Raw genomic sequence first — 21668 nt, forward strand, 5'->3', positions numbered from 1 at the left:
AGCCGGGTGTGGTGGCGCACGCCTTTAATCCCAGCACTCGGGAGGCAGAGGCAGGCAGATTTCTGAGTTCGAGGCCAGCCTGGTCTACAGAGTGAGCTCCAGGACAGCCAAGGCTACACAGAGAAACCCTGTCTCAAAAAACCAAAAAAATAAAAATAAAAATAAATAAATTTTAAAAAGGAAAAGGAGACAGGCCTTATGAGTCTCAGGCTGGTCTTGAACTTGACACATAGCCAATAAGGACCTTACCCTTCCCTGTCTGTACCTCCCAAGTGCTGGGGTTACAGGCACATCTCCACTCCCAGTTTCTGCAGTGCTTGGAGTCAAATCCAGGGCTTCATGCATCATAGCCTCTACCAACTGAGCATGTCCCCCACTCTACTCTATAGAGTGTTTTCAGAAAGCTACCTGAAAGTATGGATTGCATCTCCAGGAACCGTTTCCAGATAGGGTTATAGTCCCCACCCTGGAGGCACACATCGTGTGCACCATTCCTGTCCTAAAATCGGTCCCCTCACTGAGGGCCTGGGAGCTACAGTGCCGGTCCCTGTGTCCCAGTTCTCAGTGCTACACAGACCAAAGACGGGGCCGAGCTCCTGGGGGGTGGGGGGGTGTCATCTGGAGCTGATCACAGCGGACATAGGTCCTGGCTGACCAGGGGCTCTGTCAGCGGTACAGAGTGTCTCAGTTTGTTCTTTGCCTTCTTCCCCACCCCCCAGTGAAGCTGAGAGACTTCGAGTCAGCTGTGAATAACTTTGAGAAGGCCCTGGAGAGAGCCAAGCTGGTCCACAACAACGAGGCACAGCAGGCCATCATCAGCGTGAGCATCTGTCAGCTGCTGGGCTGGGGAGGGTTGGAGTGGGTGGCCCGCCTGGCTCTCGGCCCCCTTAACCCATCCTTCAAGGACACAGGCTGGCAGGGCGCTGGCTTTGACCTTTGCCACTGCTGACCACCTGTCCGGCAGCCGATGAATAGTGGTTTGACTTGAAACAAACAAAAGAAGCGAAACTTTTACTAAACAGTCACCTCTTCCGTGTACTATGCACTGTGACACTTCCTACTGTCTTATTTATGTCTTAATAATGTAATTATCCATTAACTAATTCATTAGATATGAGGACCTCTTTCCATTGCCCAGGTTAACCTCAACCTCCTAGACTCCAATGGTCCTCCTGCCTTAGCCTCCAAAGCCACTGAAACTGTAAGACACTAAGGTGTGGGCCATCACACTACACGTGGCTTTCCGGTTTCCTTTGTTTAATGTGGATTGACATTTCCTCTTCCTTCTTTTTCTATTTTCTATGTGTGTGTGTGTGTGTGTGTGTGTGTGTGTGTGTGCAGCTGCCCAGGTCCCCCTTTCAGTTCCAGTCAAAGCTAGCCTTCTACCCTTCCCCTAATAGACTGTCTTGTGCCCATGAGCAAGTGCTTTAATCTCTGTCTAGAATTTACTAAGTCCTCCTAGGTTTGCCCCTTCCCCTTCCAGGAACCTCTCAACTAAGTTCTAAGTGTTAGCTTCGAGATCCTCTCCCAGGGGACCTTCCTTGACCCCCTCAGTTTGCAATCACCCAGCCCCGCCCAGGAAGCAGCTGCTGACCTACTTGACTGCAAAGTTCGGTTTCTTAGTCATTAGCCATATTTCAAGTGCCTGGCAGCCACGTGTAGCTGGTGGGACCGCATGGTACAGCTGTAGAGTAGTCCCACTATTGCAGGCATTCCTGGTGGGCAGTGCTGGCCTAGACTAGAAGTGCCAGGGGGCAGAGTCCACAAGTTGAGTGAGGCAAAGCCAGGAGGTACCTCAGGCTTGTCCAGCCCCGCCCCCACCTGTCTCCTCCCAAAGATACTGTTCCAGGTGGATGTAGGACCTCAGCCAAGTCCCATAAAGCCCTCTTCAGGGGTCCCCACCCACCTACCTCTTCTTGACCACCAGGTTCCTCAGGCACTTTTCACAGGGAAGTTCTGGGGGCACACAGGTACAGGCATCCCCCCCAGTATAATCATCTGCTAGAGTGGGTTTTGATGGGGGTGCCTCTCCTCTGAAGCAGGCCCCTGCTGAGAGGCCAGAGCATAGAACTCAGCAGCACTGACATGGCCCAAGGGGGCCAGACTGGAGACACACACGGGTAGCAGCAGGAGCTTGAGAAAGGAGCAGGTCACCTTGTCAGTGACACCCTGAGGATACACCCAATAGGAGATAGGCCTCAGGCTGAGCTTTGGAGGACAAGCAGGATTGGTCTGGAATAGCAGGGCACAGGGTGAGGGGCAGAGAGCTGTGCTGGAGGGACAGGGAGTGCCAGAAAAGAGACCTTTGGGAAGGAAAGTTTATGATGTGGTGAGGCCAATACTTTCATATTGCAGTAGAAAAATTCCTCCCAAGAGACCCCAGTGAACACCCCTGCTTCTTCTGTATTTCTCAGGGTAGCTTAGGCCTGACATATCGCTGCCCAGTTCTTGTTGAGGGACAGTTCCCGTGACACACACCTCAGAATGCCCACCTTCACTCCAGCCCTGCCACGTGTGTGCTCGCTTGTGGCCCCTCTGACTTGATCCTGTCCCACATGACCACCCATGGAGAGCACAAGTATTTACCTTGCAGTTATTGTGGTAAAGTGGCTGAGCCCATGCCTGTCTGGCTATGATCCTGGCCTCATGTGAAGCTTAGTGTCCGCAGGAAAACCAAGGCAAAAGCATAGGCCCTTGTCTGTGACCAAGGAGAGTGGGAGCAAGAGCCCTGGTCTCCTGGGAGGCAGGGCTTGGGGCTCTCCGAGAGGCAGGGCTGAGGTTACCCTGAAGGCTGGGCATTGACTTCATTAATTGATCCTCTGTGGCTCCTTGTGGGACCAGGTCTGAGACTCCTCCACCTACCCCTGCCTCTTGCATTACCATTTCTAGATATGAAACCTGACTGGGCGGGCCCCAGAACCATATTGTCCACCAGGCATCCAGTTACACATAGCCTAAAGCTCAGTGCCAGCCTCTGAGATGACTGACAAAGATGGAGGCTCTTCAAGACCTCACAGAAAGCAGGGTGTGGGGACATGCTAATAATCCCATCAGAGGCAGAAGCTGCAGCTCGGACCGACATACTTAATGAGACCCTGTTTCAGTTTTTTTTTTTTTAAGATTTATTTATTATTATAAATAAATACACTGTAGCTGTCTTCAGACACACCAGAAGAGGGCGTCAGATCTCATTATGGGTGGTTGGGAGCCACCACGTGGTTGCTGGGATTTGAACTCAGGATCTTCAGAAGAGCCGTCAGTGCTCTTAACCGCTGACCCATCTCCCCAGCCCAAGAGACCCTGTTTCAAAACAAAAAGCAACCAGCTGGGTGTCGGTGGCACATGGTAATCCCAGCATGTAGCAAGTGGAGGCAGGAATTTGAGGCCAGCCAGGGATAGAGAGAGCAATAGCCTGTTTCCAAAAAAAAAAAAAAAAAAAAAGTGGTTTACCAGCTCCTCTCCTCTGACTTCCACAGGCCTTGGACGACGCCAACAAGGGCATCATCGAAGAACTTAAGAAAACGAACTACAGGGAGATACTCAGGGAAAAGGCAGAGAGACGTGAGTCACTACCCCTTCCGTCCCTCCCCCACCCTTCTCTGCCAGTTGTCCTGCCCCACTCACCAGTCACTCCCAAGGCCAGGTTGGCATTGCCCTCTGAGTATGCTCATGCAGTTGCCAACAGCAGCTGAATCTCTTCCTGGATCAGGACGGGGATGGCCTGGCTTTGCCCCCCAGCCCAGTTGCCCTTCCGTTCTTCCTTCTTCCGTTCTGTCTTCAGGTTATTCGTGGGGTGTTTACCATTTTTTATCACTCGCAGTGTGCCAGGTAGGTGTTAGATTCTCAGACAGACCAGGGACTCCTCTCTGCAGGGCCCACAGCCCACAGGACCATTGCTCTGTAGCAGGGAATGGTCGTCACTTCCTGATGTTCCTCTAGCCTCTTCCCACCAAGTCCTGGGTTTACAGGTGTGTGCCTCCAGTTCTCAGGGTTCAGGACTCAGGGTCATCCATCCATTGCGCCATCCCTCCAGTGCCTGTCTCGTGGTAGCTGATTCCCTCAAAGAGAGGTCAGTCCTCTGTTTGGAGACTGCACGGAGGAGTTAAAAAGCCACAGGAGTGATGGATAGGGGCTGGGGAGTGGGAGGTGGGCAGGAAAGTAACTTCTCCTCCTCTGGGCCGGCCACAGGCAGAGGAAAGACCTCATGCCTTCTCATGGGGACACTTCCTTCTCTGAACAGAAGAGGGCACTGTTGTTTATCTTTTTACCTCGGGATGGCTGAGCCCCTTTTCCACTGACTTCCCCATGAGCGGCTTCCAGGAAGAGAAGCATGAAGGATACCCAGGATGCGATGGTGACTTTTCTGTATTTATCAGCCAAGGAGCAAGAATCATTAAGACGGCGGCTCTCCAGCAGCCCCTCTTACTCACAGCCTGCTCACATGTTTACAAAAGAACTGGACACTGACTGCTCCCCAGGGACAAACACAATGGTGGCAGGATGGGGCCAGTGGGGGGGAAAAAAAAAGACCCCATGTCACCTGTCAACACTTATGCCATTTTTGTCAAGGGGGGAAGGATGTCTTTTGCATCACAGCAGTGGGAGGCAGGGGTTGTGGGAGGATCTGATACAGTGTGACAGTACTAGAGCAGGAGCCCTTGGCAGTGTGGCTGCTCACAGGGCATGGAGCAAAGAGTAAAGCACCCGTGCCATTTCCTGTAAGGAAAGAAGCCTGTGTTCTTGGGTCAGGCCGTCCAGGGTTCCGATTCTGGTTTCGGTCTTTCTTGGAGGGAGATTGTGGTGAGATCTCTTTTGTGCCAGTCTCGGGCTCTCTTGCAATTGCATGGTAATCCAGCGGTGTGACACATGCGGCGGCATCTCACCCGATGGCACAGCAGAGCCTCTCCGGGACCCGAGCAATGATTGGCTCCCTCCCTTGGAAAGAGTGTGACATGTGACACCATGTGACCGAGGCTACCCACCCCGTTCTGTTTTTCAGAGGACATCATGTCACAGATGGATTTGCAGGGAGCATCAGAGAAGGAATTGCTGCGAGGGCGAGAGGAGCAGGAGAGGGTGGTGAAGCAGTGGGAGAGGGACCAGGAGAGTGAGAGAGAAGCCACGGATGATGAGCAAGACAGGAAAAGCTCAGGAGGACTCAGCAAAAAACTGTTGGGAGACGGTCACTCGTCAAACCTCGGGGTCAGGAGAGAGTCCAGAGAAATCTACAGAAGGGTCTCGGACTACTCCAGCCACCTACCCTCAGACAGCGGCAGCCACAAACAAGAGAAGAAACCAGCAGAAGCAGCCAAAGGGGAGGTCCAAAAGTTGGAGAGGACAAAAGAGGAGGAATCTAAAGCCCACGCTACTTAACAACAGAGAAGGGATGAAGACTGGCTCAGTAGGCTCGAGGTTCAGGCAGACAGTGTTCCCAGGTGTTTTAGAGAGGAAAAACTGGGAGACTGACCTCTACAGACCACCTCCCGTGTGCTCCCCCCCCCGTTTCCCCATTAAATATGCGTCTTTAATTTTTACTGATCTTGAGTGACACTGTGCTGCCTTCCCCCGCCCCCCCCCCCCCGTTCTCAGTAGGGACCAATGGAAGAGATGAGCAGGGTTGGGGGAGAAGCAGGTGAGTGTCTGAGAGTGTGAGAGTGCAGAACGCTGAAAGAACAGGAAAGGAAAGCCCTGAGAACCATAGACTCAGTTTCCCCAGGATGTACAAGGCTTGGGAGTGGGATGGGGATATACAGAACCCCCAGCTCTGCTGACATCATCCATCTTATAAAGCCTGTAGGCCTTCAGAGTAGATTGGAGTAAAAGCTGTGTCTACCGGCAGACTGTCTGGGAGAAGAGTCCCAGGATGTGCGGCCTCCTCTGTGCAGCCTTAAGCTACCCAGGGAATATTATTTTCTAGAATACCACAGAAATCCCACTGAGAAAGCTGTGACTTCCTAGAGTTAGCGAATAAACATCTGGCCTCAAAAGGATCAGCCTGGGCTGGAGAGATGGCTCAGTGGTTAACAGCAGTCCTGAGTTCAATTCCCAGCAACCACGTGGTGGCTCACAACCGTCTGTAATGGGATCTGATGCCCTCTTCTGGTGTGTCTGAAGACAGCAACAGTGTTCTCATACACATTAAATAAGTAAATCTGAAAAAAAAAAAAAAAAAAAAAAGGATCAGGCCATCTTAGGGTTTTACTACTGTGAACAGACACTGTGACCAAGGCAACTCTTAGACAACATTTAATTGGGGATGGTGGCTTACAGGTTCAGAGGTTCAGTCGATTATTTTTTTTTTTTTTTTTGGTTTTTCGAGACAGGGTTTCTCTGTGTAGCCCCGGCTGTCCTGGAACTCACTTTGTAGACCAGGCTGGCCTCGAACTCAGAAATCCACCTGCCTCTGCCTCCCGAGTGCTGGGATTAAAGGCGTGCGCCACCACGCCCGGCTCAGTCGATTATTATTAAGGTAGGAGTGTGGCAGAATCCAGGCAGGCATGGTGCTGGAGGACCTGAGAATTTTATATCTTCATCTGAAGGCTGCTATGAGAAGACTGACTTCCAGGCAGCTAAAATGAGGGTCTTAAAGCCCATGTCCACAGTGACACACCTACTTCAACAGAGCCATACCTCCTAATGGTGCCACACCCTGGGCCAAACATATACAAACCATCATGCAAGGCCTTTGCCATGAGGTCCGGAAGCAGGGATAAAGATGACTTAGACTGGGATGAAGCCAGGATTCCAGTCAAGTGAGAGGCAATTCAAAGGCAGAATTTCTTTGGTCCCCCAAACTTATCCCCAGGTCAAGTCCAGGAACTTGTGCCTACTAGACAAGTCTTCTAACACCAAGCTATAGCCCCAGTCCCTAGATAAAAGTATTTTAAATTGTGTCTTTTTAAAATTGCATCTTAAATTAGGCCGGAGAGATGGCTCAGAGGCTAAGAGCAAGGGCTGCTCTTTAAGAGGACCTGAGTTCAATTCCCAGCAACCACATAGCAGCTCACACCTGTCTGTAACTCTAGTTCCAGAAGGTTCTAAACCCCCACATAGACACATATGCAGGCAAAACACCAATACACATAAAATAAAACTCATCCATTAAGCCACGCAGTGGTGGTGCACACCGTTAGTCCCAGCATCAGGGACGCAGAGGCAGCCGGATCTCTGCGAGTTTGAGGCCAGCCTGGTCTACACAGTGAGTTCCAGAGCTGGACAGAGAGATCTCTCAAACAAAGAAATAAAAAGTACATTTTAATTTATTTTTTTGTGTGCATTTATGTGTGCGGACCTATACACCGTGACATGTCTGTGGCTGTCAGAGAAGAACAAGTCGAGGGAGCTGGTTTTCTACCATTCATGGCCTAGAAGTCCAACTCAGGGTAACACGGCCATGTTAACAGAGCTATCTCAACTGCTCCTGAGAAATTATATATAATTATATATTTGTTTGTTTGTTTTGTTTTGTTGAGACAGGGTGTCTCTCTGTAGCCCTGGTTGTCCTGGAACTCACTCTGTAGACCAGGCTAGTCCCAAACTCACTGAGATCTTCTTGCCTCTGCTTCCCAAGTGCTGGGATCAAAGACATGTACCACCATGCCTTGCTATATTTTGTTTTTTTTTTTTTTTTTTTTTCGAGACAGGGTTTCTCTGTGTAGCCCTGGCTGTCCTGGCACTCACTCTGTAGACCAGGCTGGCCTCGAACTCAGAAATCCGCCTGCCTCTGCCTCCCGAGTGCTGGGATTAAAGGCGTGCGCCACCACGCCCGGCTGTTCCTTGCTATATTTTAATGAAATGTTTTTTTTTTAAAAAGTGAAAGTGAACAATGTCACCATGTCCTCAAAGCTAGGATGTACTTGCCTAGCTTGCAGGAACCCCGGCATCTTAAACAGCTGAGCATGTTCTTGTATGTATGAATTTCCAGCAAAAGGATCGGAAGTTCAAGGTCACCCTTTGTTACATAGAGAGTTTGAACTTAGCCTGGGTTACATGAGATTCATCTTTAAAACAACAAACCTTTTTTGGGGGTTGGGAGGGGGGATATCCAGCAAAGAAGACTGCTTAGACAGAGGTGGAAGCCAATAGAAAGTCTTTATTAGCCAGCCCCTTCACTAGACTTTTTTTTTTTTTCCCCCGAGACAGGGTTTCTCTGTGTAGCCCTGGCTGTCCTGGAACTCACGCTGTAGACCAGGCTGGCCTCAAACTCAGAAATCCACCTGCCTCTGCCTCCCAAGTGCTGGGAATAAAGGCGTGCGCCACCACCAACCAGCACTTTTCTCAGGGTAGGCTTTTAATCATAAAAACCACATCCTGTGTTGACATATTTAAGTCAGAAGCAGACTATAGAAGCCAAAAATCAATGATAATACATTTAGGGCCTTTCCCAGAATTATGGATTTTGATGAATTAGGTCTTTGTTTTTGTTTTAGGAGGCGGTGATGCCTATCGGCTTGGTTTCGTGGCCTGAATGGTACTTCCATCACATGTCAGTTGTGATAAGGTCTATGGGCCTGTTTCAAATTTTTAAGCTATCTGACTGCACCCATTTCATCCCAGCCTGCCTGGGAACCCAGGAAAGGCAACTGCCTCCTGTTTCAAGAGTTCATCTCTCTCCTGGTGATGTCTTTAATCCAAGAACTTGGGAGGCAGAGGCAGGCAGATCTCTGTACCAGGCCAGCCTGATTTACATAGTGAGTTCCAGGACAGTCAGGGCTACATAGTGAGTCTCTGTCTCAGAGAAGGGAAAAAGTTAAACTTTAACTTTTAAGGAACAAAGAGGTGGCGTGGCGGACTCTTTGAGAGTCCAGGTGTGCTTTTGCTTTCTGCCAAGGCTCAGACCTCCGCTTCCTGGCACTCAGGTTTCCATTCCCCGGGGGCGCGTGCGCAGAGGCTCGGGCTGACCCCGCCCCGTCCGCGCGCCCCGCCCCCAGGCTATGAAAGGGACCCTGCGTAGGGGGGGCCCCTCCGGACACCCCGAGACGCCCGTGTCCCTCGCGCAAGCGGGCGGCCCCGGAGACATAGTACCCGCAAAGGCGGTGACGACGGTGTGCCCACTCATCATGGTGAGCGCAGCGCACGCGTGGGGGCCGGGGTGGGAGAGAGGCTAACTGAAAGCGAGAGTCTTGGGGATGCATGGGCAGAAGTAGCTTGCAAATGAGGACACCAGGTTCCGGAGTTGAAGTTGCCTCTGGATCCCCCAAGGCAGCCCGAAGGCAAGGGGCGCAAGCGGGGATATTTTGGGGGAGTCTCAGTGTCTTTGGAGAAGGAAATATCGCCGCAGGGAAGTGAAAGTCGATGCTCCTTGGCGACACCAGCTGGCAAATGGGTCTGCGTAGCACCAGAGAGTCCAGGGCTGTTGTGGAGCCCGCGCTGGGAGTGGGTTCCTGCTCAAGGCTATAGAGAAGCCAGAAGCCAGCTAAATTCTCAGGGGCGGAAGCCGGTGCAGATGACAACTGAAACCGCTATTTCTTGTTGTTTATCCGAGAGGTGCTGCTAACTAACACACAGCAGAGTAGGGGGCAAAGATCTCTGAATACAGGTGCCCTGTGCCCTAGTCCTACAGATTGGGGGAGGGGGCGCCCCGAGAGAGCAGAGGAGGAGGTGGTTGTGAATGATGCCCTTGTCCAGTGCCCTCCTGCCCTGCCCCCCACCAGCCCTCTGTGGGACCATTGTCCCCCTATACCCAGACAAGAGAGTATTATCTGTTGGTGCCATTGTTGGGTGGAGGGAGGCGGTCTTTGGGTCACCCTCCCCTGCCCTCACCCTCCTCTGCACACTCAAGAGAGCCAAGGCAGCTGTGGCTTTGCCCATACATAGAGCCCCAGGCCTCCAAACAGGACATCCTTAAGAGGTGCCAAGAATATATAAGTTAGGGCTGACAGGGAGCCACAGGCACTTGCTGCCCTTGCGTGCCCTGCCACCAAGGCGTTCCTGAGGGGGAGCAGAGAGTGATCCTTGGAGCCAGAAGAGTAAGAGGTTAGATAGCTTCAGAAAGATTCCCTCTACCCTTACAACCCAGCTGTTGAAGATACTGAAGGATCTACTGCGAGGAAGAAAATCCACCATTCCCCTCTGGGGAAAGCATCCACCATTCAAGGGTGCTTTAAGTTAGGCTTGGGGATTCCTCAACCGACAACCGGTCCCCCTCTGGGAGAACTAGGCCAGAGACTAGGGTGTGGTGCTTGTGGGCTGGCTTTGAGGAGCTGGGGCTGACATCTCCTCCTCCTCCTGTCTTAACACAGAACACAAGCTTTACCCGAAAAAGCCACACATTCCTGCCCAAGCTCTTCTTCAGGAAAATGTCATCCTCAGGAGCAAAGGACAAGCCAGAGATGCAGTTCCCTTTCCTTCAAGATGAGGACACGGTGGCTACTCTCCACGAGTGCAAGACGCTATTCATCCTGCGCGGCCTGCCAGGCAGCGGCAAGTCCACACTGGCTCGGCTCATCCTGGAGAAGTACCACGATGGCACCAAGATGGTGTCCGCTGATGCTTACAAGATCATCCCTGGCTCTCGGGCAGACTTCTCCGAGGCGTACAAGCGTCTGGACGAGGACCTGGCTGGCTACTGCCGCCGGGACATCAGGGTTCTTGTGCTTGATGATACCAACCATGAGCGGGAGCGGCTGGATCAGCTTTTTGAAATGGCAGACCAGTACCAGTACCAGGTGGTGCTGGTGGAGCCCAAGACAGCGTGGCGACTAGACTGTGCCCAGCTCAAGGAGAAGAACCAATGGCAGCTGTCGGCCGATGACCTGAAGAAGCTGAAGCCTGGACTGGAGAAGGACTTTCTGCCACTCTACTTTGGCTGGTTCCTGACCAAAAAGAGTTCTGAGACCCTCCGAAAAGCTGGCCAGGTCTTTCTGGAGGAGCTGGGGAATCACAAGGCCTTCAAGAAAGAGCTTCGACACTGTAGGTGGATGTGGGGTGGGAGCAGGGCAGCTAAAGCCTCGTACTGTTTTGTTTGCCTGTGATGGAGAGCCAGGCAGTGCGGCTGCTGAGCTCAAAGGATGGGGTGGACGGGTGGAGGATACAGGTAACAGCTTCTAGGACTAGCCAGAAGCAAGGCGTTAGTGGAGAAGGGCATGCCCATAGCTCCTTTCTTGCCTTCCTCTTCCCCCCAGCACCAGGATATCCTCCCTGTTTGGCTCTAGACCTCCATCTGAGTCTTGGAGGTGGGAAAAAACTATAATTCTCATCGCCATATGCTATAACCTCCTCGGTGGAGGGCGGAGGGAGACCAAGGCTGTCAAAATCAGTTTTAGCAGCAGAATATATGTTTCTAAGCAGAAGATGAGGTGGAAACCTAAACTGCAAAAAGTAGCAAGGCCAAGGCTGTGTGACTTTCCAGAGAATGGGTCTTGGGCTCCCCCATGGCATCTCAAGCTGTAGAGAACCTAGCTTCATGCCTTTTAGAATATTCTCTCCATATAAGAGACATGCCCAGAAAGGATATAAAAGTTGCCAGCTGTACCTGGGTAGGAGCCAGGAGGAGTCTTTCCTGGTAAGGGCTGTTGGCTCCAATGAGTGGATAGTCTGGGGAGGGAAGAGTCCTCAGTGGTCCCATTCGCCCAGAGTGTCCCACAGGTAGTTGAGTCTTGGGTGTTTAGTTTTGTTTTGGAGACAAAAGTCTATGTAGCCTTCCATGGCGGGCCTGGAACTCACTCCATCTATCAGGCTGGTCTCTGACTTGCAGTAATTCTCCTGCCTTTACCTTCCCCAGTACTAGAGACTCAGGTACTTTCAATTTTAGCAGGTCTGCAAACAAACTCCTTCATTCTGTTGTTCGACTGCTCAGAGGCAAACAGGTCCTTCGTGCCCATGTGAGTTTTCAGAAAACTTATTTCTAGGCTCCTAAGACTCAAACTCTTACAGGGAAGATATTAGTTGAGGGCCAGGCCACTTTCTGTATAGAGTGAGGGGCAACGCTCAGGGACAGGGCTTCTGGCCAGAGCTGGTGGTGCTGGCTCAGGCATAATTACTGTTTGATGCTGGCTTTGGCCGCAAACACCAGAATGCTTTTCTGCTCAGAGTGTGACAGGGGACATCAGAAACAATAACAGGACGTGCTCAGAATAGAGGACCCCTTGAAGCGTTAGCCTTTGGGAAGGAATGGAAAAGCTAGAGACCGAATTCAGCCACCAAGCTTGGCCTCTGTTTGGAAGCCCAGCTTTTGACATCTTGGTCCTCAGCCACCTCATCCCACTGTCCCTAGGACCCTTCCTGTTCCAGGCCCTTGGCTTGCTCTCCTCCTCCACACATGCCTGCAGGGCAGGTGGGGCCAGTCACGGCTGGCTGAAATGGTTGCTGTAAATCTCAGAGGCCCTGAGGAATTTGGGGGTATGGCAACTGGAACTGTCACAGTGGACTGACAAGTCACCCACGTGTCCCAGGTGGCTAGTAAGTGGCAGGATGGGTTTCATTTCCCCATGTACCACCTGGTTCCCCTTGCTTCCCCTTGCCTTTGGCTTGTATGGCCTAGCCCTATGTTACATATGCCTGAGAACTCAGGTAGAGATGCAAAGCTCTATACGCTGTAACGCCAGCATGGCATGGTTTAGTTTGTTCCCTGTCCAGCATTAAACCCAGGACCCTATGCATGTTGGGCAAGGACCCCAGCTGCCCCCACCTCCAGCTTGAGAACTCCACATCTTCCCGCATCTATTTTCCTGGAGCTAGGGTTACATGTGTATGTCACCATGCTTGCTTTACGCAGTGCCAGTGCTGGGGACTCAACCTGGGGTGTTGGCGCTGGCCAGGCCAGGCCAGGCCAGCACTCTGTCCACTGACCTTCATCTTCAGCTAGCAAATAAGCGAAGCACAGCAGAGCCGCCCAAGAACTTCTTAGTAATGGCCCTGGTTTTGGCCTGCAGTCTCCGAGATAGGTGTTGGTAGGCCCAGCTCCCCACCTTTGGTGGACCCTTTTCTCTTCTGCAGTTATTTCTGGGGATGAACCCAAGGAGAAGCTTGAGCTGGTCAGCTACTTTGGAAAGAGACCTCCAGGCGTGCTGCACTGTACAACCAAATTCTGTGACTACGGGAAGGCCGCCGGGGCAGAAGAATACGCCCAGCAGGAGGTGAGTCCTCCTCCCCAGGGACGCCCGGGTGGATGTGTGTGTGGGGGGGTAAGTGGGTTGGAGTACCTCCTGGAACTGCGGTATAGAGCGGAGACATCACACAGTGGTTGGAGAAGTGAGGCCTCCAGTCTTTGATGTAGTCTGTAATCTTCTGTTATCCTCTCTTAGGGCCTCACTAGTCCCATCTCTCCCCAGGGCCTGCCAAAGGGCCTTCTCCTTGACATAGATTTATGGCCTTATGCCAGGCAGCAGCAGGTTCTTGCTCTGGCTTCTCAAACCCCTGTTAAGTTCCAGAGTCTCAAATGCTGAGAGTCCTGTATCCCAGGGAGCCTGTTTTACTGGCCTTGCTCCAGAGGCAGTGGCTCAGGATATCGAGCCACCCATTCCTGCACCATAGCACACAGCCCATGGCCAGATACAGGCATGCTGTCTACTTCCTAACTTCCTTTACCACGGCCTTCCCCGCAGCCACTCACCTGCTTGCTTACTGGCCAATCCCCGGGGAAGCGGCAGCTAAGGGCTCGGTGTTCATAGCCTTGTCTGCCGTGTTCTCAAAGCCTACTAGTCCAGTGCAATGGCTGAATATGTACCGTCGCTCCTTCCTACTGTCCTACTTCCTAGTGTCCGCTCACTAAGCACCTGCCACACACCGCTGCTGGAACAGAAGTTCATGAACAAAAAGATTTTACAGTTAGGTCACATGAACTCACGGAAGGGGCTCAGGGGTAGCCAGAGGTAACCAGATGTAGACCCCAGCGTGTTGGTGGAGGGAGCCGTGGAGCAACAGTAGTTCTTCACCTACCACTCTTGTCAATCCTGTTTGCTTGGAGGGAGGCTCTAGTGTTTCCTCTCTCTTGCCAAGGCAGAGAGGCTAGCAGTAAACGGGGTTTGTATCTGGTGCCTCTCTGAGAGCATTTTTCCAACCTTAGCTTGAGTGGCTTGTGCTGTGTGTTTTGTTTGGTTTGCCTTTTTAAAAAAGACCCCTGCAAAGCTGGGCCGTGGTGGCGCACACCTTTTACCCCAGCACTACGGAGGCAGAGGCAGGAGGATCTCTTGAGTTAGAAGCCAGCTTGGTCTACTGAGTGAGTTCCAGGACAGCCTGGGCTACAGAGGAAAAACCTTTCTCAAAAAACAACACAACACAAAAACAAGACCCCCGCACAGCCACACTCATTTTCTCCCCTGGGGATGGACTGCTCTCATCAGCTTTGTCCCTCTAACGTGGGCCCCCTCTCCTTCCCTAGGTGGTGAAGAGATCGTATGGCAAGGCCTTCAAACTGTCCATCTCTGCTCTCTTTGTGACACCCAAGACAGCTGGGGCCCAGGTGGTGCTGACCGATCAGGAGCTGCAGTTGTGGCCCAGTGATCTGGACAAGCCATCTGCCTCCGAGGGCCTGCCCCCAGGGAGCCGAGCTCACGTCACCCTAGGCTGTGCGGCCGACGTGCAGCCAGTGCAGACGGGTCTTGACCTCTTAGATATTTTACAGCAGGTGAAGGGGGGCAGCCAAGGTGAGGCCGTGGGCGAGCTCCCCCGGGGCAAGCTCTATTCCCTGGGCAAAGGGCGATGGATGCTGAGCCTGACTAAGAAGATGGAGGTCAAGGCCATCTTCACGGGGTACTATGGGAAGGGCAAACCTGTGCCCATACATGGCAGCCGGAAGGGGGGTGCCATGCAGATCTGCACCATCATCTGAGGGTTCACACCACTGTACCACTGCTGTGGATGGACACAGCAACATGCCTTCCACTTGATTTTTAAGATTTTTTTTTTTTTACTCAAAGCTAACGTACCTGTAACTTTTTAGGAGTCTGTAAAATAACTACCAGTTCCTTGTGCCCACCCTTTCTTTTCCCCTTAATACTCAGCTCTCAACACAGGCGGGTGGGCAGACCATTCAGGAACCTGGACCAGAGGTAGTAATAAAAGGGCTGGGTCATTGGGCCTGCAGCGGCATCTGCCCAGAGGCATCCAAGAACTTGTTAACCCTCCCTTAGCCCCTGCCCATCCAAAGCTGGGCACACACACCTCAGAGCTGCCACATGCTAGGGACAAACGCTACTGCCACAGGAAAACAGTGGTAGCTTAGAGAGGGGTCAGATCCCTGGGTGCCAGTCTTTTAATCACTGTAGCCCTTAGGAAGGCTTGGGCTATTTACTGGGCTGTAAAAGGGGTTTACCTCTCACCTTTGGTTATTCCTAAATCCCTATCTCCTTCACACTGTAACTAGGGTGATGTGGTCGCTAGGGGAGAAAATGGAATTACCAGAAGCCACATCTCTGGTTTCGGTCCAGCCATCTCCAGCAGCACGTCTCTGCTGTGTGGATGGAGGCCAAGGTCAGAGAGATGCCCTGAGAAGTTCCAGCTCTGCTTTCTGCCCAGCCCATCTTGCCTGCATGGTGCCTCTGGGTCTCCTCTAAAAGAGGGTGGTAGGTACCAAGAACCAGTGGAGGGGACCCTGAGCTGGCAAGAGTTAAGCCCCATTTCCTGCTCTGGGAAAGTCTGGCTCCTGGAGTACCTCACTCTGCCTTCTGCTCAGTAACAGGACCTTGCTAATTGCGTTGTCACCGGAGAATCTGGGATTTATGCTCCTACCCTCGCCCTGTGTTGCCCACCTCAGCAACCACTAAGACTGATACTGAAATAAATCATGTTAATCCCAGCTGTGTGCTATCACTCTTGGCCTTCTATGTCCAGCCCAGTCTTCCCTGGGGTTAGGGCTGCATACATTAAGACCAGCTTTGTCCCACAGCTTGGGGCCATCGGTCCTGTCTCCCTTCTGCTGGCTGGGCACAGCTGTGACGAGGCTGGACAGGGCAACAGTGTTGGCTTTCATGAAGCAGAAAGGAGAGGCTGGCTTCAGACTCATAGAGAAGGTGGGGTTGGCTGGCAGCCAGAAACTTGGAGCACAAAGCCTTTATCTGACAGCTAAGGCAACCGACCACATGCAGGTGGCCATGTCCCAAAGACCTTTCAGCAAGGCTCAGAGTTCCCAGCCTGGGCTTTGTGGGGTACTTGGGGAAGGCAACCTTGCTCCTCACACCCGAGAGTAGACATTCAGCAGTCCCTCCTGCTGCTCTGGTTCAAGGCCCCTCTCTCCCTAGTGCCATCAGCACCTGCAGTCCAGCTTCAGAGCCTCTTGTGTCTGCCTAGAACAGCAACTTAGCTGAGCAGTGTGCAGATCCCTTCATGTTGCCTCATGTAAGCGGGAAGAGAACACTTCCCAACAGTTTGAGCCTTAAGCCAGCAAAGGCCCGAGACTGGGAGCTGCCTTGCCACGCTTTGAAAGCAGAATTTTTTGTTTTGCTTTTTGCGAGACAGGGTTTCTCTGTGTAGCTTTGGCTGTCCTTGAACTCAGAAATCCACCTGCCTCTGCCTCCCAAGTGCTGGGATTAAAAACATGTGCCACCACTAGCAGGCAGGAGCAGAATTTTGTCCTCATGTCCATATCCCTCAAGCTCCAGTGCCCTGCTATAGGAGCAGGACAGTGTGGTGGCTCATACCTTAATCCCAGCACTGGAGAGGGCTGAGGCAGGAGGACTGCTCTAGCCTGAGCCCACATAGTGAAAACACACACACACACACACACACACACACAACCTGGTGCCTATGCTCTTGGAAGAACCTCAGGTACAGAGCAGCTGCCAAAGCCAAGGACCAAAGAACGGTCAAAACATTTTATTCTTTTTCTTTTTTAATAAAGTTAAACAATACAACAAAAATTCACAAGCTGCCTGCCTCCCTGTCTACCCCTGGCTTCCCTCCCTCCCTAGTCCTCAGCACTGGCCCCCTTTCCTTCACCCCTCATACAGACACAGGGCACCCGACTGAGAAAACGAAACTGCTCTAAGTACACAGGGACATGATGGAGGAAGTGAACTGTCCACACTCATGGTTAAACCAAGCAAGTCTGCATTTTCTGGGTTGTAAGTAGTTGGCCTTCATTAGCCAAACTGAAAGTAGAAATTCCCTGGGCCAGATGCTGAAAGGAAAAAGAAAGGCTTGTTAGTTGGCTCTGTGGTTTTCTTAGGAAAACCACTGTTGTTATACCAAAGTCTTTTTTTTTTTTTTTTTTTTTTTTTCCGAGACAGGGTTTCTCTGTGTAGCCCTGGCTGTCCTGGCACTCACTTTGTAGACCAGGCTGGCCTCGNACTCACTTTGTAGACCAGGCTGGCCTCGAACTCAGAAATCCGCCTGCCTCTGCCTCCCGAGTGCTGGGACTAAAGGCGTGCGCCACCACGCCCGGCCCAAAGTCTTAAAGAGCAGCTTAATCCAAACAGAGACTCCAAGGGTATCAACCTGTCTAAGCCTAGAGCACAAGGGCCAGCATGCAGGGTGAGCGCCCTACCACTGGGCTGAAGGGCACTTTGTGTGTAGCTTCTCAACACCCTTGCTCTTGTAGAGAAGGCATGATACTACGGGGCTTGGTGATGCTTCTCTGACTTTGCTAACTGCACTGAGAATGGTCCCAAGAAAAATAAACCCAGGAGCCTCATCAGCCACACGAGCATCAGCACACGCCTGTCCTGCTGAACAAGGATCCAGCTGTCTCCACTCAGATTCCCCAGGTGCTGCCTGAGTGAGGGGTCAGTGCTGGTCTGTCACCTGGGAGCTCCTAAGAGCAGCAGGCATACCTACCTTCAAAGCTGAAGCCCCCAGGACCACCGAAGAATGCCTTGAAGATGTTGTTTGCATCAAAATCTGGTGATGAGGATGGAAAGGGCAAAAAAAGGGGAAAATCAGAAAGATCTGAGGAACCAGACGCAGAAGACTTCTGAGGCTCATTTTGCTCTTCCATTTCAGCCTAGATGTTAGCAAGCCTCTCCCCACGTCAACCCAGGCAGAACCTGCTGATCCTGCTTCTGGGATCTGTTCCCTTCCAGGTGAGTCTAGAAGGAAAGCTTCCCCTGCCTCTGACTGGGCTTCTTACCTAGGAATGTCACCTGCATCATGCCTTCCTAGAATGCTGGGGTTGTGTTGAGAAGGCTCAAATTCAGTGTTACCAAAATCAATGTACCAGTCCTGGAGACCCTGACTCTTTAGTCCAGGTCACAAAAGTTCTGATGGCTCCTGCCCTAGCTCATTTTTTTTTTTTTTTAAACAGCCTATTGGCTTATGTCACTGGCTGAGTACTTATAGACCTCCCCTCTGGGGTGTCCCAACCCAGCTGCCCTGAGGGCAGAAGCCTTGGTAACTTCAATGGGGGCTTTTCTGGTGCTTTAGAAAAAACGTTATACAGGGACCATTTTCATTGCCGATGCCCAAACCAACTCACCGCCCATATTCATGCCCTCCTCATCCAAGTCCTGTCCACTGTCATAACGAGTCTTTTTCTTGGGATCAGAGAGGATGGTAAAGGCCTCTCCCACTTCCTTAAACTTCTTCTCCTCCTCCTTCTGAACTTCGGCACTGGCCCCACTGTGCCGATCTAGAGGATTCAGTGAAACCAGGGACACAGGAAAACAAAGTCTATTATTGTCCAAGTTTGGAATGTGGCACCTCCCACAGCCTGTAGGACAGGGAGCCCAGCACCCCCTCCTTCCCACTGAAGAGCGATCTCCTGGGTGCCCACTGCATCTGCGCTGTGGGTTCTGCTGCACCTCCTCCAGCGCTCACCTGGATGGTGCATCAAGGCCCGTTTCCGGTAAGCTTTCTTGATCTCGTCCTCAGAGGCATTCTTGTCCACTCCCAGGATCTTGTAGTAATCTTTCCTCTTGCTCTTCTTCAGTTCCAGCTGTGCATTCTTAAGGAGCTGTTTGTGTTCTGGAGGGAGAAAGGCAGCATCAACAGACAGCCCAGCTGCCTAGAGGGTAGAAACTTTGGTAACCACAACAGGGGCTCTTTTGGTGCTTTCTTCTGAATATATAGGAAGTGAGACTAACGGGGGAGCGAGAGCCAGAACACAGGTGCCTGAGCCCCTCCCAGGAACTGCTAGCTGCTTCCAGGCTAGTGAGCAAACGGAATGGTCCTAAGTGCTGTGACCAACAACCGAGAAGACCACAGCCCCCTGAGCAACACGTCTCTGCCCCTTTGTCCTCGTACCTTTTGTTTTCTCCGTCTGATATACTTTTTCATAGTCCCGCACGGCTTCTTCAAACTGCTCTGTGTCCATGTAACTGAGAAGGAAGTACAGGGTAATACAGCACTCAGACATAAATAGTAACGGCCTGTGGGACCTTCTAGGGAGAAGGAATGGCTCATGCAAGAGATACACACTTTTGGTAGGATGTTTCATCAAACAGCAGAATCCCTTATCTAAAGATGAATGAACTCTCAGTTCCTCAAGGCAAAATAAGCTTCCTGGCACCGTACCCAGCCAGCAGTCCCCTGCTCTAAGCAGGCAAGGGCTAAGGAAGAGTTCTCGGTGTCACAGCGCTGCCCAACAGCAGACACTGACAGCACCTACTTGACTGCTCTGGACAAGAGAAAAATGACCATGTGAGACAAACTGCTGTGAAAGAGCTTGACACCTTCAGTGCCAGACATGCAGGACCAGTTCCAACCAAGGCTGCAAGTGGGGTTAGTTGAGCCACTAGAAGGATCAAGGTCAGGGTGGAAGCTGCTGACAAATGCTTTCACTAAGATCAATCCATCTCAGAGGTAGAGGTGAGACAGAAGAAGGGACTCGCAGCACAGTCTTGTTTCTATTTCCATAGCCCAAAAGCAAAGAGGAAACTGGGCCAGAACGAGAAGAGTGCCTGGAACAGGCAGAGTACCAGGACTCTGCAAGTGCTGCTTCCCGCAGAACCACGTGGTAGTCTAACCACGTGATGGCACCAAGTCTGATCTCTCCATCTAACAGACACAACATCTGCTAAGAATGGGCAGAGTCAACACAGTGCAGCTAGCTGCTACACCCCGAGGCGGTCCACACTTCCATCACACTAGTCCATCTTAACGCACATCAGCTTTGGAGACCAGGGCAGGAAGACTGATACCAATGTGGCTGGCCAAAGAGAAGTTTGATAATTAGGCTCTCTGAATTTCTGGAAATACATTCATTCATCTTTGACTTATAAAAAATAAAGCACACACAGACACACACACACACACCCCAAAACAATGTCCAGTCTGGGCATGGTGGCACAATGCCTTTAATTGTAGAATCAGGACAGGAGGCAGAGACAGGAGGATCTCTGAGTTCACGGCCAGCTTGACATTGTGAGACTTGGTCTCAATTAAACCAAGCCAAATAAAAACAAAACCCACAATGCCCTGCAGACACGGGGTAACTAGGAACACAATAGAGAGCTAATTCACAGGTCAAAGTGTTGGATAATCTGAAATACAGTAATTTAACACACATTGCCAGGGAGTGGTGGCCCCCACCTTTAATGCCAGCAACTCAGGAAGCAGAGGCAGGTGGATCTCTGTGAGTTTGTGGCCAGTCTGGTCTACATAGTGAGTTCCAAGACAGCCAGGGCTATATGGAGAAACCTGTCCTGAAACAAACAAACAACACGAAACCTGACATCTGAGTGATTGCCTTGATCACCAGGCCTCTACATAACGTAATAAACACGTACCAGGGCACTGACTTGCATTCTTCTATTGATTTTTTTCTTTTTTGTGATGAGGTCTTTCTCATTCTGTAGCTGAGGCTGGACTAGAACTTACTCTGTAGTCCAAGCTGGCCCTGAAGAGGCCATTCTCCTACCTTAGCTTCCCAAGTACTGGGATTGCAGGTGTGAACTGCCCAGGAGGATCTGCAGTATTTCACATAAACTCAGAAATCTTTCCCCGTCTCTTAGGGCTTTGAGAAAGAGCCCGACCGAGCCTGTGCTAAGAGAGGTAGCAAACAGCTCTCATCTGTTCCACTTGAAGGCTGAGCCCAGCTGGATGGTGGTCAAGCCTCTCCAGGGTTCTGGAAGATCAGTGCCTCTGGGGACCATTGCTACATTCTCAGCCCACTGTGTCCAAGTGTCCACTGCCCCACACTGGGGTGGAGTTTCAGAGGCAAAGCCACTCAGACACAAATCAAGGAACCGTCAGTAAAACTTCTCATTTTTGTTGACTGTAAACACACACACACACACACACACACACACACACACACACACCCCTCCTATTCTACTGTCTTCTAGCAAACTAAGAATGAACAACTCTTCATGTTTCCGTTACCATAGTACAGAGAATTGGGGTAGTAGGTACCAGAGGATTCTGTTTTTTTGCTGTTAAAAAAAATTGCAAGGAATTCTGTACATTTTGTGTTGCTTAAAGCCTTCAGTTGGGTCAAAGGGTTGGGTTTTTGTTTTGTTTTTTAATTAATTTAATTTTTTGAGATATAGTCTCATGCAGCCCAGACTGGCCTTGAACTTTCTGGGTTTGTTTTGAGACTCACTGTGTGGCCCTGGCTGTCTTGGAACTCACTTTGTAGACCAGGAAGGCTGGCTTCGGAATCAGAGATCCGCTTTGCCACTGGTGCCCAAGTGCTGGGATTAAAGGTGTAGGCCACCATGCCTGGATGAACTTGTCAATTTTTAAAAATCATTACTGGCCAGGCAGCTGCGGCATATCCCTTTAATCCCAGCTCGTGGGAGGCAAAGTTAGGTGTGTCTCTGTGAGTTTGAAGCCAGCCTGGTCTACACAGTAAG

At 51.4% G+C, this 21668-nt stretch overlaps 3 protein-coding genes across 6 annotated transcripts in view; 2 read left to right on the forward strand and 1 right to left on the reverse strand.

The window, feature by feature from the left end:
* The window catches only part of Ttc25 (tetratricopeptide repeat domain 25), a 26813-nt gene extending 21281 nt beyond the window's left edge, over positions 1 to 5532 (forward strand). The window contains exons 10-12 of one of the 2 annotated variants that reach the window (XM_021176743.2): positions 720 to 820; positions 3477 to 3561; positions 5000 to 5532. In XM_021176743.2, the coding sequence (XP_021032402.1) occupies positions 720 to 820; positions 3477 to 3561; positions 5000 to 5373 (560 nt within the window). In that variant the 3' untranslated portion in view covers positions 5374 to 5532. The remainder of the gene's footprint in view (positions 1 to 719; positions 821 to 3476; positions 3562 to 4999) is intronic. The other variant, XM_029483124.1, reaches the window with a different exon arrangement.
* Positions 5533 to 8921: 3389 nt separating this feature from the next.
* On the forward strand, positions 8922 to 15736 carry Cnp (2',3'-cyclic nucleotide 3' phosphodiesterase). 2 transcript variants are annotated; one of them, XM_021176805.2, is made up of 4 exons: positions 8922 to 9062; positions 10242 to 10911; positions 12937 to 13076; positions 14321 to 15736. In XM_021176805.2, the coding sequence occupies exons 1-4, from the start codon at positions 8934 to 8936 to the stop codon at positions 14768 to 14770; spliced, it is 1389 nt and encodes a 462-aa protein (XP_021032464.1). In that variant the 5' UTR covers positions 8922 to 8933; the 3' UTR covers positions 14771 to 15736. The 2 variants fall into 2 exon arrangements, with proteins under 2 accessions (XP_021032464.1, XP_029339960.1); XM_029484100.1 differs by lacking the exon at positions 8922 to 9062 and adding an exon at positions 9782 to 9975.
* A 982-nt stretch (positions 15737 to 16718) lies between these two features.
* The window catches only part of Dnajc7 (DnaJ heat shock protein family (Hsp40) member C7), a 38707-nt gene continuing 33757 nt past the window's right edge, over positions 16719 to 21668 (reverse strand). For both annotated transcript variants that reach the window (XM_021175511.1, XM_021175513.2), the window contains 5 exons: positions 19117 to 19190; positions 18691 to 18837; positions 18350 to 18502; positions 17713 to 17775; positions 16719 to 17056 (listed from right to left, as the gene is read on the reverse strand). In XM_021175511.1, coding sequence (XP_021031170.1) covers positions 17019 to 17056; positions 17713 to 17775; positions 18350 to 18502; positions 18691 to 18837; positions 19117 to 19190 — 475 coding nt within the window. In that variant the 3' untranslated portion in view covers positions 16719 to 17018. The remainder of the gene's footprint in view (positions 17057 to 17712; positions 17776 to 18349; positions 18503 to 18690; positions 18838 to 19116; positions 19191 to 21668) is intronic.

The sequence above is a fragment of the Mus caroli genome, chromosome 11 (assembly GCF_900094665.2).
Source record: "Mus caroli chromosome 11, CAROLI_EIJ_v1.1, whole genome shotgun sequence".
NCBI lineage: Eukaryota > Metazoa > Chordata > Mammalia > Rodentia > Muridae > Mus > Mus caroli.